Genomic DNA, 18,342 nt, shown 5'->3' on the forward strand with positions numbered 1-18,342 from the left:
AGAATAATTAGTTTCTTGGTTATAATCTAAATTGCAAAGTAACTCAAAGTATGATTTATAAACAAAATATGAATTAATAAAGTGATTTGTAATAAATGTATATGTTGTGTTTATAATATATCTTAGTGATTTTAAAAGCCATGTTTACTACATATACATTATGTATGTTGACTTTACTGGACGGCACAAATTCTTTTATTACTATTTATTAGCCCATTTTGTTAAAATTAATTAAACATATAAAACATTTCTCAAATGGTATAAGTAATAAGAAACTATTGATGTTATATTTCCTCTTTTATATAATTTAATTTCATATGTTACACTCATCTCCACAGGTTAGATTTTTGAGGTTATTTTTCCATCACTGCGCCACAAGTCAATATGTTTTATTGTAAAAGTAAGTAAAATTATGGAAATCTATGCCTAATTAGCTATAGTACCTGAGTGAGTTATCTGAATCAAATTATAAGCAATGGCACAAAGTCACACACAAAAAATGAAACGTTACGTATAGTGTGCCTTTAAGATAACTTCAATAAGCGTTTAAGACAGATGTAACGTCATTTGAGTTATTACATATGTTTTACGTTTCGCTGTAATCTTAAGCGACCAATATTAACAGGACTAGCAATACATATATTTGTACAGCAAAACGATACGGAACGCTACCCAAAATGGAACACTTTTAAAATATGTGATACAGAATTTTCAGTTTACAATCTAAACTAACGATAACTGTCCTGAACAAAAACTAAGATGCTGATGAATATCTGTGACAATTTTCATATGTCATTTTGTTTCCAGTTGCTCTTTATCAGAATTTAAAAATGAAAATAATGAAATTTTGAAAAACTTTTGGAAACGACATCGTTCGACAACCCTAAGCACACCATATATTTTAAAATAAGAAAAACGATTGCTGAATTCAAACATTTTTTTATCTTGTATGGGCAGTTTTAATCAAACTTTATTGAGGAGGTGTTCCATTTTGGGTACTCAAACTTGCTGAAACACAGGGCTGGACCGGGCTTCCAAACTCTAAATATAACTGTGCACTACTGACAAGTAAACAAGTCATGAAATCAAAAATAAAAGCATCTATTTGTGGATATTAAGAAAAAAATCTAGATTCAAACACAAGTAAGAATTTTTTTACAATTATCTTCAAAAGGTGTTCCAATTTGGGTAGCGTCATTTTAGTCTGTGTAGAACCCCCCCCCCCCCCCCCCCGCCCCCCGTTCGCACTCTGTGGCTCGAGTCTCTTGACATAGAGCGAAAATTATTCTTATGAGCTACAGTACGCTTTTCCCACTCAAATTGTTTGCAAATATTTACCTTGTCGACATCAAGTGTTTCCTTTGATTGTTTTGAAGCCACATGTGATCCCGGTTTATCGGTGTTCTCCGCTTCGCTCATGATTGTTGTTTCTTGAAAAGAGACGGATGTCGCTTAGGCCACACGAAATTGAAATCTGTGTCTCATTAACGCTTGAATTTTCTCCTGTATTTTCATATAATACAACGGTAAAAATGAACTCACAACAACATTTTCAAATTCTCTAAATATAAAAAAAAAATATTCAATCATCTCTTATAATTGTCACTAATGGTGATAAAGAAAGTGATACATTTTAGTGAACGACGATTAGTCGTTGTCAATGACAAGCTTGCAACGAACGAGAGTTGTTTACTGTAACGCTAGGTCATGGAGGGGCAAGAAGAAAATGATGACATTTTCCATGACATTTTTATGTCTGAAGAAAGGTTTGAACTCAGTATATATATCTTTCGTTCTATTAGGCTTGCTTTCAATAGACTATTCACATTTTTGTTTCGAAAGTTGAGTCGACTGACTCACTGACGGACACAGGGACTTGTAACGTGCGTTGGTTGTGAGAAAATTAAAGTCTCATAATAAAAGGATAAGGGAACCAACGGCTTGCTTGGAAGAGGTACACCTGCCTCTACCGAAGTCATCCGTACTCTGTCAAACAATTTGCTTCCCTTTGAGCGTCATTGCTGTTAGGCCTAACATTCATAGCAGGAATTTATTATTTATAGCTAAATATATTCTACCTTTTAATGGGACTCATTCACGTACCACGTGATACCCGATAACTTTTGTGCGGGACTATAGTTTCTATTGGTGATGGAATGACGTTATCGTGGGATAACGTCATTTCAGCGGGAAGATTACAGAGACCAAGTTACGCTCCATCACCACTGGAGATACTAGTCCCGCACAAACCTTATCGGGTATCACGTGGAATGTGAATTAGTCCCATTATTTCACTAAGATCATATCAAACAAATACATGTAGAAATTATACATTAGGTGTCAATCTTTAGTCAGCATTAATTCCATCTTTTATTTCTTACTTAAAACATGTATGGCCGTAACAATGCTAGGCCGTTTTCGATTATACGGTTTGACTGATTGAACCTAGTTGTTCGTTTATCAATTAAAGATGGACTTGGTGATTTTATATTGTTTTCAGACGAGCTTCCACAAAGCCCTCACAGGTCTGTATCATAAACTGGAGGTCCGTCAGGATTTATACTTGAAATAATGATTTTTACAAACGGTCGAACCGGTTGTTCCGAATAAACGAAATTTGTCGAAAACGGCACTATATTACTGTAATAAACCGAACTTTATTTGATGAAATTACTACGCTCTCTTTCATCTCGAAATGTGAAAGCTCTAGTTGCATCCCTTTAAACGTCATTGCCATTAGGGCCAACATTCATAGCTATATACTAGTGCACTGCATTGCACTTGCTGTTCAACTTTTTTTAGCTGTGTTTAAACAAACATACACAACATATTTGCAACATTTCGATCATTACATCAAAGGATTAACCAAATTTTGACATTTTATTTGACAAAAGTATTTGGCCATGATTTTTAAGTCAAACGTTGGCATGGTAAGGGTCTTTGGTGGCCCCCAAATTCGCTATTTTTCAAAGTCTGTTATTTTAAGATGTTAATCTTGCATTTCAAATATTAACTACATACATACCTGACATATTTCATAGTGTTATTAGGTAATATAGCAGTTCTAGTTGCCATGGCAACCATTTTTATTGTAGATAAGTTATGCAAAATGTGAAAATTTCATCAAAATTGGCCTTTTTATGCAGTTTTTTATCTAGTTAACATAGAGCACATTCTAGAACAAACTTTATATTTCTCAAAATGGTGTATTCTTCGTGTCTTGTAATTCCCTTAGAATATAAAGTTTGTACTCTATTGCTTTTAAAAGAAAAACCTATCAAAAAATATGCAAAAATTGAACAAATTTTCAAATTTGCATAATTTATGCAAAGTTACCATGGTTATATAGCAAAAACATACTTTCTGTTAACAAAAATATCATTACCGGTAAGTTTTTATCTGGGGCGTATTCAATATTTCAAACGCAGCAACTTAATTTCTAAATACTCTATTTGAAATTTGGTAGATTGAGGGGCCAAAAAGAGCCATTACCATATCTAGTCCTTTCAAACAAAATTCAATCAGTCAACATATGTGTTTTAGATTTTCTTTCATTTTGTTGATCATATAAATACATATTCATCACTTTATACTATTTATCTAAAGTAAAAAAAATCAAAACAAAAAAGACCAATGCTTGTTGATAAATAACTTTTAATTCATGCATACAGTATATATATATATTTGTATATAGATCTCAGAGTCAAGGCTTCGCTGCTGGACAAAAGATTGGAGAGAAGACTGGTTTGGAAGATGGGTATCAGTTAGGATGGGAGAAAGGGGCAGGTATTGGATCTGAGGTAATTATAAGTCACTGTACAATTAATCTAATTAAAATCTTAATAACTTACCACAGCACGACCCCAAGTATGGTTAGCCAAACAACATTGTTACATGTTGCCTATAAAAACTTTGGTGTGTCAATTTTCTTCGAAGTAGAAACGGTGATGTTCTGATTCTAGACCAGATGTTATGCTTAGGTGATTCCTAATGGAGAGCTGTTAGATCTTGTATTGGAGCGTATCATACAGCATCCAAATAGAATCAAATATGTATGTGTTACACAGTGTATATGGTTGGCACATAACCTATCATCAGACATCTATAATGGTGGTAGTGACAAGTCAATGTATATATATAATATTGGCTCAACTGTTTACTCTTTGGGTCAAAACCTTTAAGTAAACACCAGTTACGCTATAGGAAAAACTGTTCTCTAGGGTAGTCACATAACCTACAATGTACATGCATGTATATATGCGTTTATTTTGCCTTACATTTACATTTATTCTTTACTCCTTTATTAATTTTATTGTAGCTGGGATTTTATGTTGGATTCTGCCAAAAAATATTGCAGAAATTGAATGATTCCCCTGAAGGCAAGCAAAGGTAAGTAAGCTTCACAGTTCAAACTACTGATAATGTTTCATAGGTATTATGTAATATCACATTTTTAGGACTTGAGACGACCTTTAATTCTAATCACCTTTTGTCCATCGTCGTGCGTCATGTGTCTTACATTTTCGACTTCTTCTCCAAAACTGCTGAGGCAAACTCAGTGAAATTTTGCAAAAACTTTCTAAGGCATAAGGCCAATCAAAATTGTGAATTATATGGTCCCCATCCCCCAGGGGGCTGTGGGAGGGGCCAAAAGGGGTAGAATTGACTAAAATTTCAAAAATCTTCTTCTGCGCTCACAGATGTGGTAGAATCGTATACTCTTTATAGATAGAAAGGCCTTAAAGGTCTTTTACAAAAATTGAGAATTATATATGAACCTGGGGTCTCTTGTTATCCTCTGGGAGGGGGTTAAAATACTCTACATAGTACATAGATAGGAAGCCTAAAGGTCTTTTACAAAAATTGTGAATTATAAATATGACCCTGAGGTCTCTCCTTATCCCCTGGGGAGGGGTTAAGGTTACAATAGTTTATATAAAGAAAACACATTTTTGAACATTATTTGGTCATTGTCAGAATTATCAGAATGAGATAGCCATTGAACAAATTTTCCATGGCTGACCCCAAGGGGCCTTAGGGGTGAGGTCAAAATGGGTCAAATAGGCTATCTAACATCTATACTCTTCATAGATTTAAAGGCCTAAAGGTCCTTTACAAAAATTGTGAATTTTGTGACCCTGGGGTCTCTCGTTATCTCCTTGGGAGGGGGTTAAGTTTACTGTAGTTTATATATATAGAGAAAACACATTTTTGAACATTATGTGGTCATTTGTTATAGGAAATGAATCAAATGTTGTCAGAATTATCAGTATGAGATAGCCATTGAACAAATTTTCCATGACTGACCCCCAGGGGCTTTAGGGGTAGGGTCAAAAAGGGGTCAAATAGGCTAAAACTTCAAAAATCTTCTTCTGAAATCCTGGAAATGGTAGAATCAAATACTTTGGGGAGGGGGTCAAGTTTACTATAGTTTATATGGGGAAAAAAGATTTATGAGCATTTTTTTGCTCAATTCAAATAGGAAATGAGTCAAACTTGGTTAGAATTATTAGCCTGAGATAGTATTTTAACGTCATAACTATATTGGTCCAGGCCGACCCCCTTCGGGCAAACAGGCTAAACTTAAAAAAATATTTTTCTAAAATTCTGGAAATGGTAGAATCAAATACTTTTTATAGATGGAAAGGTCTTAAGGTTTTATAAAAGTTGTGAATTATATGACCCCGGGGTATCACATATCCCTCTGGGGAGGGGGTCAATTTTACTTTAGTTTACATAGGAAAAACACATTTATGAACATTATTTGCTCAATTTTCATAGGAAATGAGTAAAACTTGATTATAATTATTAGCCTGAGATATAGCATTTTAACATCCATATCAGTCCTTGCTGACCCCTGGGAGACCAGAGGGGCGGGGCCAAATAAGGTCAAAATGACTAAAATTTCAAAAAATCTTCTTCTGAGTTCTCAGGTTTGATGGAAGCAAAAGCTCTTTATAGATTAAAAAGCCAAATCTTTAAAATCCCTGACTGACTTCAAGTGCCAGTATGTAGTGTTTGTATATCTTTGTTTCATTCTATATTCGAACTCAAGTGACCGTTAAGGCCCATGGACCTCTTGTTCTAATTATAAGTTTATGATCTTAACTGTTAGAAGATTTTTGTTATTTTATGTATGTATATATAATATATATATATATTTACTACAAATCATTACATTACATACACATATACTTACCTTTACCTTTACCTTATTGCAAAGCATATATGTACTAATGACAGCACAAACTTGCATTGAAGGAAATTTGAACAAAAATATTGTGTATTCAGGTGTACATATACACAACCACGACAACACATATATTTGGTGTTTGATAAGTTTAGCGTCCTATTAACAGCCAGGGTCATTTAAGGACGTGCCAGGTTTGTTGGTGGAGGAAAGCCGGAGTACCCGGAGAAAAACCACAGACCAGCGGTCAGTACCTGGCAACTGCCCCACATCGGATTTGAACTCGCGTTCCAGAGGTGGAGGGCATGTGGTGATATGTTGGTACATCTTAACCACTCGGCCACCACGGCCCCTTATTTTATATTTGGTGGCCTTTTTAGCCCACCATCATCAGATGGTGGGCTATTCAAATCGCCCTGCGTCCGTGGTCCGTCGTCCGTCGTCCGTCCGTAAACAATGCTTGTTATCACTATTTCTTAAAAACTACTGCAGGGATTTTGTTCAAACTTCACATGGAGGGTCCCCTTGGTCCATATTTGTGCCATACAGATTTTGAGGCTGATCGGAAAAACAAGATGGCCGCCAGGCAGCCATCTTTAATTTTGGCAGTTGAAGTTTGTTATCAATATTTCTTGAGAACTACTGAAGGGATTTTGTTCAAACTTCACATAGAGGGTACACTTGGTCCCTAGTTGTGCCATACAGATTTTGAGGCTGATTGGAAAAACAAGATGGCCGCCAGGCAGCCATCTTTGATTTTGGCAGTTGAAGTTTGTTATCGATATTTTTTGAGAACTACTGAAGGGATTTTGTTCAAACTTTACATGGAGGTTACCCTTGGTCCCTAGTTGTGCCATACAGATTTTGAGGCTGATCGGAAAAACAAGATGGCCGCCAGGCAGACATCTTTTGATTTTGGCAGTTGAAGTTTGTTATCGATATTTCTTGAGAACTACTAAAGGGATTTTGTTCAAACTTCACATGGAGGTTGCCCTTGGTCCCTAGTTTTGTGCCATACAGATTTTGAGGCTGATAGGAAAAACAAGACCCATCTTGGATTTTGATAGTTAAGGTTTGATATCCCCATTTCTCAAAAAGTGATGAAGGGATCTTTCTCAAATTTAATATGTAGGTTCCCCTAGGTCCCTTGTTGTGCATATTGCATTTTTGGACCAATCGGTCAACGAAATGGCCGCCAGGCCGCCATCTTGGATTTCGATAGTTAAAGTTTGTTATGGCTATTTCTCAGATAGTACTGAAGGGATCTGTCTCAAATTTCATATGTAGGTTCCCCTAGGGACCTAGTTGTGCATTATGCATTTTGGGACCGATCGGTTAACAAGATGGCCGCCAGACAGCCATCTTGGATTTTGTTATTCAAAGTTTGTTATCGCTATTTCTCAGAAAGTACTGAAGGGATCTGTCTCAAAATTCATATGTAGGTTCCCCTAGGGCCCTAGTTGTGCATATTGTGATTTGGGACCGATCGGTCAACAAAATTGCTGCCAGGCAGCCATCTTGGATTTTTATATTCAAAGTTTGTTATCGCTATTTCTCAGAAAGTATTGAATGGATCTTTCTCAAATTTCACATGTAGGTTCCCCTAGGGCCCTAGTTGTGCATATTGTGATTTGGGACCGATTGATCAACAAGATGGCCGCCAAGGAGTCATCTTGGATTTTGATAGTTGAAGTTTGTTACCGCTATTTCTCAAAAGGTACTGAAGCGATCTGTCTCAAATTTTATAAGTTTGAAAAAGTTTAAAAAGTAGAGAAAAGATCCATCTTTCCTTTGTCAGATATAGATCATTCTTTGGTGGGCGCCAAGATCCCTCTGGGATCTCTTGTTCAATTGGATGAAGTATTATCATGTGCATGCATTTGTATATGACATATCAAGACCCCACAATAAGTATTTTATACTCTACATGGTGACTGTAACTATGCTGACTGATACAAAATTTTCCATTTCATGTTTTGTTTGAAGGCCACTGAAAACAGCCCAAACAGTGCTGAAGCTGATTGAAGAATTCCCTCTGACAAACCCTACACACCCACAGCTGTTTGAACTTGTACAGCAGATAAGAGCCAAATTTAAACAGGTACATGAGTTTACAATTATGTAGATGTTCAATTGATGTATACCATCATGGCATGTTTGGTTCTGTTTACGTCAGAGTTGCTTCCCTTGTGAACAAGTTATTCATTAATTGGAGGGTTTTGAGAAAACCATGACGACATGGGTAAAGTATAATTGATCATCGATTAGTCCCACCTTTTAATGATTGTAACTTCACAAAAATCACATTAAAATATTCCTTTTCCGTGACCTTGAAGGAGACACATAGATGTTTTTTTGATTATTAAATCTTTTTGATTAAAAAATAACATTGAGATCTAGTAATCGCTATGTTAACAGAATCATAATGTATACATATGTATATATGAACAGTATATTTCCAGTTGACTTCAGTGCTGGGTATCAATGCCAGTTATAATTGGAGTGAACCAGACACTAAGGGGGTATCATTTTGATGGGAACAGAGTGGACAGACCCAGTAAAGTCTGTTATATACAGACAGGCACCAAAAAGGCTTGTTAGCAGGACCACAGGTAAGTCATAACTTGATTTGAAAAGACTTTTAGACTATACACTTTTCTAACTCCATAAATATTGATGTAAAGTCTTTATACTATTTTGGATTCATACGACTAGGTCTGAATATATGCAAGTAGAAGTAAAAAGAAGGACAGAAAAAACTATTAAAGACCCACTACCTTTCCGAAACGGCTTTTTATGTTTAAAATTGGGATGTAAAATGAGATTGATAATTTTGTGGAGTCGCAAAAGTTGTTAACTTACCATTAATACTACATTTATCATCACCTTCTGAATAATTTAATTGAAATAAATAAAATGTAACTTTTCATAACGCGGGTCGTCTTATGTTTCTCGCCGTCATCTTAATTACCGCGTGGTAGTTGATTATCACTACGCAAGACGGCAAAACAGCGAAATGACCCTCCACTGTTTTCATATATTACGCTGAAAATCTTGCATATATTTTGTGTTGTAACCTCATCTTAGGCCATCCGTATATATTTTCTGATGTTATTAATGTTTTTAAGAAACCTTTGTGTTATTATTATGTTGACATATTTGCAAGAATAATGTCACTTATAAGATAGATGAAATGTTGTAAATTATGTCTCATTTTCTACAGTTGTCATCTAAAATTTGTAATTATGACAAATTATTTATTTTGATAGAGTTATTTCCCTTTGATAAATGATTGGCCAAGACCTTATAAATTAAACACAAAAAAATATGTTGAGGAACTTGCCGTAGATATTTCTTTTGATGAATAACGGTCAATATGTTGAGTAACTTGCCGTAGATATTTCTTTTGATGAATAATGGTCAGGGAAACTTATAATTAGACCTTTAATTGATTGCAATAATTGGAATAAAGCCACATAACAATACAAACCTGTAGTCTATCTTACACCAACTTTATTTCACAGCTAATAAATTTTACCTTATTTCAAAGCTTTAAAATCAAGATGATAGCAAGATGGTGATTTGATCAGTAGACAGCTGGGATTCATTTCTCAGACAAAGGCTACCGAGCTGAAAATTTTTGAATAGAGACAGTTTATATTATGTATATAATAAATTTTGGAATTTCTTTTTGAAAACAAGTTTGTGAAGATTAAATTGTGCAAATTTAAAAATTGAATGGATGTATGTATCAATACAAGTTATTTTTAGATACATTCATTCCGTTAAACTTTCACAAACTTGCTGTGATCGTGAAATTTACGACAGTGAATCATATGCTAAAGAAAGTTGATTTACAGTATGGTTTTTAAGTTGTACATCCTCATAGAAGAAGTTAATCATTGTGTAATCAATATACTGCAGTCACTGTTCTGCTATAATATCCAATCCACTTATCCTTATGACATGATTGCAGATGTCTTGTTGATCACCGAGAGAAGAACAAGCCCTTTGGATGTCATATTTGCTGCAGTGAGGATTTCTTTGAGTGGAATGTTGCTCAGAAGGCTAAGGAATTGTCAGTGGAATGAATACCATGGCATCTTGATTTGACCTCCAATTTTAAAATTTCATAGTCAGGATTTCAATTATAAGAAGAATGAAGAGATGTCCAATTCCATAATAAAAAAGAGAAACTTTAAAGGGACAATTCAGTCTAAGAGAACATTAAAATTTGTATATATATCAGATAAATTAAGTTCAATTTTCCATTACTCATATTATAGTACATTAGTATTATATTTTGACTGCATAACACGGTCTTTTCCATCGAAATGTGTTACTGAGAAGTGGTCAGTGTCAGTGTAGTGTCACATGTAAATGTAGATGGAAAGTCACATGACACTAGGATTGAGTTCTACACATGTACAGGTGATAGGTCCAGTCCCGTGTCTCTAGTCAGCAATGGTGGCCCTGGCTAGTCAGCAATGGTGGCCTCTTTGCTCTTCTTTTGATGGAATTTGAATTTTAATACAATTCCACAGAAAGATAATAACAGTTTACGTGTAGTTTGGAAACTCAATAGATACCTTATATGGCTTAGTTCTTGGATGTGAAATACCAGTATGCCACTTGGAATGACAATGTATGGACAAGAGACAATTATAGTATGTGGTATGGTGGGAGAATATATATGAAAACTACAAGGACCAGTGCAATAAAGATTATGGAAACAATGTAGTGTTTGTCGTTTATAATTCAGACCAAACAACATATTGATGCATACAATGAAGAATTATTGTCTTTCCATATGCACCTGTTTATCAATCTGTTTCTTACAATTAATATTCAATGAATTGTATGAAGCGTATGTATAGTATTATGCATACATTTTCTGTCTTGTCGTCAAGCAACATGTTTATATCATTATTTCAGCGTCTTCTAAGTGGTTTCTACATATAATGTATATCTATTTAGTGTATCAAACCCACAGGGACCTAGGGACCTGTCGCAGATTTCTAACCCAACAATATTTATATACTATAATGTTGTTGAGTATATTATTCCACTAAAAGATATCAAATAGATGTTGGTCTAATGAAACACAAACTAAGTTTTGATGCAATAAGCAGGTTTTTAAAAGTGCATTTCCTTTCTATTTTGAAATCACGGTAACTGGTAACTGTCAGTATCGCCAACTGTACCAGTTAGCGGTGAAAATAAATGGCTTCCGATGAAAATCTATGTTATCAAAATTAAATAACGACTATTGTTACTGAAGTATCTTGGATTAAAGATAATTCATGTCGATTGTCAACGCCTTCTGTGCGCTAGTTTTGACAAAATCGTTAAAAAACCTCGAAAAAGTCACGGTAACTGGTCGCGACGCAGTAATATATCGAGAAAAAAGTACGTGTACATGTACTGTAATCTAGCCCGAGATACTCTGGCCCTGACACCAGGCTTAGACATTATGACAGATAGATGTCTGGTGTAGCCTGAGATACTCTGGCCCTGACACCAGACTTAGACATTAGGACAGATAGATGTCTGGTGTAGCCCGAAATACTCTGGCCATAACACTAGACTTATACATTATGACAGATAGATGTCTGGTGTAGCCCGAAATACTCTGGCCATAACACTAGACTTATACATTATGACAGATAGATGTCTGGTGTAGCCTGAGATACCCTGGCCCTGACACCAGTCTTAGACATTAGGACAGATAGATGTCTGGTGTAGCCCGAAATACTCTGGCCATAACACCAGACTTATACATTATGACAGATAGATGTCCTAAACCAGACATCTACATATATGTATCTGTCATCATGTCTAAGTCTGGTGTCAGGGCCAGAGTATCTCGGGCTAGTGTACATGTAGAGTTGAATATATAAAAATAGAATATCAACGACCTTCCTCTAGTACTTTGCCATATCCTGATGGCTCTTCATGAATATTAAAATGAATATGATATATACATGTGTGTGTGTATATATATATATAATTGTGATCAGTCGTTATTGTCTTTATTTTCTTTTGTATATAATATATCTATATTATATTATGTAAATAATGTTAGATAGAAATTTATGCCTGGTCCCTGTGATTAAACCCAAACGTCATGTAGATCTCCCTGACCTAAAACATTTGGTTGAGATTCTTTTCCAGTTCTGAAGGTCGTTCGTTGTTTCTCTACAATGATAATGTTGCAATTGATCCACCTACACGGTTGTCTTTTATTTTAAATACCCACAGTTGTCCTGATTGAGGAGAATGCTGTTCAAGCGTTATTTTTAATATCGTTTATCTATAGTTTATATAGGGAAAGCACATTTTTGGGCACTTTTTTGCTCATTTTCAGAGTAAAACGAGTCAAACTTGGTTACAATTATTAGCCTAGGATAGCATTTAAACATCATATGCATATTGGTCCTGGTTGACCCCCTGGGGGGCAGAGGAGTGGGGCCAAAGGATCATCAAAAGGCTAAAACTTCAAAAATCTTCTCTAAATTCTGGGATTGGTAGAATCAAATACCAGATGGAAAGGTCTTAAGGTGTTTTGTTAAATTGTGAATTTTATCACCCAAGGTCTCATGTTACCCCCCGTGGGGAGGGGTCAAGTTTTCTTAGTTTATATAATGTAGGAAAAACACATTTTATGAACATTATTTGCTCAATTTTCATAGGAAATGAGGTAAAAATGATTATAATTCTTTGCCTGATATAGTTCCATATCAGTCCTTGCTGACCCCTGGGAGACCAGAGGGGCGGGGCCAAATAAGGTCAAAATGACTAAAATTTCAAAAAAAAAAAAATTCTTTTGAGTTCTCAGGTTTGATGGAAGCAAAATTAAAGCTCTTTTAATTAAAAAAAAAGCCAAATCTTTCAAATCCCTGACTGACTTCAAGTGCCAGTATGTAGTGTTTGTATATCTTTGTTTCATTCTATATTCGAACTCAAGTCGACCGTTAAGGCCATGGGCCTCTTTGTTCTAATTATAAGTTTATGATCTTGACTGTTAGAAGATTTTTGTTCATTTTATGTATGTATATATAATATATATATATATTTACTACAAAATCCATTACATTACATACACATATACTTACCTTTACCTTATTGCAAAGCATATATGTACTAATGACAGCACAAACTTGCATTGAAGAAAATTTGAACAAAAATATTGTGTATTCAGGTGTACAATATACACAACCACGACAACACATATATTTGCTGTTTGAGTAGTTTAGCGTCCTATTAACAGCCAGGGTCATTTAAGGACGTGCCAGGTTTGTTAGGTGGAGGAAAGCCGGAGTACCCGGAGAAAAACCACCGACAGCGGTCAGTACCTGGCAACTGCACCCACATCGGATTTGAACTCGCGACCCAGAGGTGGAGGGCATGTGGTAATATGTTGGTACATCTTAACCACTCGGCCACCGCGGCCCCTTATTTTTATATTTGGTGGCCTTTTTAGCCCACCATCATCAGATGGTGGGCTATTCAAATCGCCCTGCGTCCGTGGTCCGTGGTCCGTCGTCTGTTGTCCGTCCGTAAACAATGCTTGTTATCACTATTTCTTAAAAACTGCTGCAGGGATTTTGATCAAACTTCACATGGAGGGTCCCCTTGGTCCATATTTGTGCCATACAGATTTTGAGGCTGATCGGAAAAACAAGATGGCCGCCAGGCAGCCATCTTTGATTTTGGCAGTTGAAGTTTGTTATCGATATTTCTTGAGAACTTACTGAAGGGATTTTGTTCAAACTTTCACATGGAGGTTACCCTTGGTCCCTAGTTGTGCCATACAGATTTTGAGGCTGATTGGAAAAACAAGGATGGCCGCCAGGCCGACATCTTTGATTTTGGCAGTTGAAGTTTGTTATCGATATTTCTTGAGAACTACTGAAGGGATTTTGTTCAAACTTCACTATGGAGGTTACCTTGGTCCCTAGATTGTGTCATACAGATTTTGAGGCTGATTGGAAAAACAAGATTGCCGCCAGGCAGCCATCTTTGATTTTGGCAGTTGAAGTTTGTTTATCGATATTTCTTGAGAACTACTAAAGGGATTTTGTTCAAAACTTCACATGGAGGTTACCCTTGGTCCTAGTTGTGCCATACAGATTTTGAGGCTGATCGGATAAAAAACAAGATGGCCGCCATGCAGCCCATCTTTGATTTTGGCAGTTGAAAGTTTTGTTGGGGGTTATCGATATTGGCCGCCATGGCCTATCTTTGAAATACCTGAAGGAATTTTGTTCAAACTTCACATGGAGGGTACACTTGGTCCCTAGTTGTGCCATACAGATTTTGCGGCTGATCGGAAAAAACAAGATGGCCGCCAGGCAGCCATCTTTGATTTTGGCAGTTGAAGTTTGTTATCGATATTTCTTGAGAACTATCTGAAGGGATTTTGTTCAAACTTCACATGGAGTTTTACCCTTGGTCCCTATTTGTGCCATACAGATTTTGAGGCTGATAGGAAAAACAAGATGGCCGAGGCGGCCATCTTTGATTTTGATAGTTAAAGTTTGATATCCCCATTTCTCAAAAAGTGCTGAAGGGATCTTTCTCAAATTTAATATGTAGGTTCCCCTAGGGTCCCTTGTTGTGCATATTGCATTTTTGGACCAATCGGTCAACGAAATGGCCGCCAGGCCGCCATCTTGGATTTCGATAGTTAAGTTTGTTATGGCTATTTCTCAGATAGTACTGAAGGGATCTGTCTCAAATTTCATATGTAGGTTCCCCTAGAGGACCTAGTTGTGCATTATGCATTTTGGGACCGATCGGTTAACAAGATGGGCCTCCAGACAGCCATCTTGGATTTTTATATTCAAAGTTTGTTATCACTATTTCTCAGAAAGTACTGAAGGGATCTGTCTCAAAATTCATATGTAGGTTCCCCTAGGCCCTAGTTGTGCATATTGTGATTTGGGACCGATCGGTCAACAAAATTGCTGCCAGGCAGCCATCTTGGATTTTTATATTCAAAGTTTGTTATCGCTATTTCTCAGAAAGTATTTAATGGATCTTTCTCAAATTTCACATGTAGGTTTCCCCTAGGGCCCTAGTTGTGCATATTGTGATTTGGGAGCGATTGATCAACAAGATGGCCGCCAAGGAGTCATCTTGGATTTTGATAGTTGAAGTTTGTTACCGCTATTTCACAAAAGGTACTGAAGCGATCTGTCTCAAATTTTATATGTTTGAAAAAGTTTAAAAAGTAGAGAAAAGATCCATCTTTCCTTTGTCAGATATAGATCATTCTTTGGTGGGCGCCAAGATCCCTCTGGGATCTCTTGTTCAATTGGATGAAGTATTATCATGTACATGCATTTGTATATGACATATCAGGACCCCACAATAAGTATTTTATACTCTACATGGTGACTGTAACTATGCTGACTGATACAAAATTTTCCATTTCATGTTTTGTTTGAAGGCCACTGAAAACAGCCCAAAACAGTGTTGAAGCTGATTGAAGAATTCCCTCTGACAAACCCTACACACCCACAGCTGTTTGAACTTGTACAGCAGATAAGAGCCAAATTTAAACAGGTACAGGAGTTTACAATCATGTAGATGTTCAATCGATGTATACCATCATGGCATGTTTGGTTCCGTTTACGTCAGAGTTGCTTCCCTTGTGAACAAGTTATTCATTAATTGGAGGGTTTTGAGAAAACCCTGACGACATGGGTAAAGTATAATTGATCATTGATTAGTTCCACCTTTTGATGATTGTAACTTCACAAAAATCACATTAAAATATTCTTGTTCCGTGGCCTTGAAGGAGACACATAGATGTCTTTTTGATTATTAAAACTTTTTGATTAAAAAATAGCATTGAGATCTAGTAATCGCTATGTTAACAGAATAATAATGTATACATATGTATATATGTACAGTATATTTCCAGTTGACTTCAGTGCTGGGTATCAATGCCAGTTATAATTGGAGTGAACCAGACACTAAGGGGGTATCATTTTGATGGGGACAGAGTGGACAGACCCAGTAACGTCTGTTATATACAGACGGGCACCAAAAAGACTTGTTAGCAGGACCACAGGTAAGTCATAACTTGATTTGAAAAGACTTTTAGACTATACACCTTTCTAACTCCATAAATATTGATGTAAAGTCTTTATACTATTTTGGATTCATACGACTAGGTCTGAATATATGCAAGTAGAAGTAAAAAGAAGGACAGAAAAAAACTATTAAAGACCCACTACCTTTCCGAAACGGCTTTTTATATTTAAAAATTTGGATGTAAAATGAGATTGATAATTTTGTGGTGGAGTCGCAAAAGTTGTTAACTTACCATTAATACTACATTTATCATCACCTTCTGAATAATTTAATTGAAATAAATAAAATGTAACTTTTCATAACGCGGGTCGTCTTATGTTTCCCGCCGTCATCTTAATTACCACGTGGTAGTTGATTATCACTACGCAAGACGGCAAAACAGCGAAATGACCCTCCACTGTTTTCATACATTACGCTGAAAATCTTGCATATATTTTGTGTTGTAACCTCATCTTAGGCCATTCGTATATATTTTCTGATGTTATTAATGTTTTTAAGAAACCTTTGTGTTATTATTATGTTGACATATTTGCAAGAATAATGTCACTTATAAGATAGATGAAAGGTTGTAAATTTTGTCTCATTTTCTACAGTTGTCATCTAAAATTTGTAATTATGACAAAATTATTTATTTTCATAGAGTTATTTCCCTTTGATAAATGATTGGCCAAGACCTTATAAATTAAACACACAAAAAATATGTTGAGGAACTTGTCGTAGATATTTCTTTTGATGAATAACGGTGGTGATAAATGATAGGCCAAGACCTTATAAATTAAACACAAAAAATATGTTGGCCAATACCTTATAAATTAAACACAAAAGAATATGTTGAGTAACTTTCCGTAGATATTTCTTTTGATGAATAATGGTCAGGTGGAAACTTATAATTAGACCTTTAATTGATCCCAATAATTGGAATAGAGCCACATAACAATACAAACCTGTAAGTCTACCTTACACCAACTTTATTTCACAGCTAATAAATTTTACCTTATTTCAAAGCTTTAAAATCAAGATGATAGCAAGATGGTGATTTGATCAGTAGACTGGGATTAATTCTCAGACAAAGGCTACCGAGCTGAAAATTTTTGAATAGAGACAATTTATATTATGTATCTAATAAATTTTGGAATTTCTTTTTGAAAACAAGTTTTGTGAAGATTAAATTGTGCAAATCTAAAAATTGAATGGATGTATGTATCAATACAAGTTATTTTTAGATACATTCATTCCGTTAAACTTTCACAAACTTGCTGTGATCGTGAAATTTGCGAAAGTGAATAACATATGCTAAAGAAAGTTGATTTACAGTATGGTTTTTAAGTTGTACATCTTCAGAGAAGAAGTTAATCATTGTGTAATCAATATACTGCAGTCACTGTTCTGCTATAATATCGAATCCACTTATCCTTATGACATGATTGCAGATGTCTTGTGGATCACCGAGAGAAGAACAAGCCCTTTGGATGTCATATTTGCTGCAGTGAGGATTTCTTTGAGTGGAATATTGCTCAGAAGGCTAAGGAATTGTCAGTGGAATGAATAGCATGACACTAGGATTGAGTTCTACACATGTACAGGTGATAGGTCCAGTCCCTTGTCTCTAGTCAGCAATGGTGGCCTCTTTGCTCTTCTTTTGATGGAATTTTAATTTTAATACAATTCCTAGAGAAAGATAATAACAGTATATGTGTAGTTTGGAAACTCTCAATAGATACCCTGTATGGCTTAGTTCTTGGATGTGAAATACCAGTATGCCACTGGGAATGACAATGTATGGACAAGAGACAATTATAGTATGTGGTATGGTGGGAGAATATATATGAAAACTACAAGGACCAGTGCAATAAAGATTATGGAAACAATGTAGTGTTTGTCGTTTATAATTCAGACCAAACAACTTATTAATGCATACAATGAAGAATTATTGTCTTTCCATATGCACCTGTTTATCAATCTGTTTCTTACAATTAATATTCAATGAATTGTATGAAGCGTATGTATAGTATTATGCATACATTTTCTGTCTTGTCGTCAAGCAACAT

At 35.6% G+C, this 18,342-nt stretch overlaps 2 protein-coding genes across 5 annotated transcripts in view; one reads left to right on the plus strand and one right to left on the minus strand.

Moving 5' to 3' along the window:
• LOC138325465 (beta-1,4-N-acetylgalactosaminyltransferase bre-4-like) overlaps window positions 1-1,489 on the minus strand; it is a 37,349-nt gene extending 35,860 nt beyond the window's left edge. Inside the window, exon 1 of one of the 2 annotated variants that reach the window (XM_069271148.1) lies at window positions 1,339-1,430. Coding sequence is in view for 1 of the 2 variants with exons in the window: in XM_069271156.1 (XP_069127257.1) it covers window positions 1,339-1,419 (81 nt within the window). In the remaining variant the exon portion in view is untranslated. Of the gene's footprint in view, window positions 1-1,338 lie in introns of both variants that reach the window. The other variant, XM_069271156.1, reaches the window with a different exon arrangement.
• A 153-nt stretch (window positions 1,490-1,642) lies between these two features.
• On the plus strand, window positions 1,643-17,851 carry LOC138325479 (protein LTO1 homolog). 3 transcript variants are annotated; one of them, XM_069271175.1, is made up of 6 exons: window positions 1,643-1,766; window positions 3,695-3,800; window positions 4,319-4,389; window positions 8,177-8,291; window positions 8,653-8,802; window positions 17,725-17,851. In XM_069271175.1, exons 1-5 carry the CDS (start codon window positions 1,708-1,710, stop codon window positions 8,722-8,724), a joined length of 423 nt encoding a protein of 140 aa, XP_069127276.1. In that variant the 5' UTR covers window positions 1,643-1,707; the 3' UTR covers window positions 8,725-8,802; window positions 17,725-17,851. The 3 variants fall into 3 exon arrangements, with proteins under 3 accessions (XP_069127276.1, XP_069127284.1, XP_069127268.1); XM_069271183.1 differs by lacking the exon at window positions 17,725-17,851 and adding an exon at window positions 10,167-10,446 and having other exon boundaries at window positions 8,642-8,802; XM_069271167.1 differs by lacking the exon at window positions 17,725-17,851 and adding an exon at window positions 10,167-10,446.
• Window positions 17,852-18,342: the final 491 nt, after the last annotated feature.

This window comes from Argopecten irradians, chromosome 1 (assembly GCF_041381155.1).
Source record: "Argopecten irradians isolate NY chromosome 1, Ai_NY, whole genome shotgun sequence".
Taxonomy (NCBI): domain Eukaryota; kingdom Metazoa; phylum Mollusca; class Bivalvia; order Pectinida; family Pectinidae; genus Argopecten; species Argopecten irradians.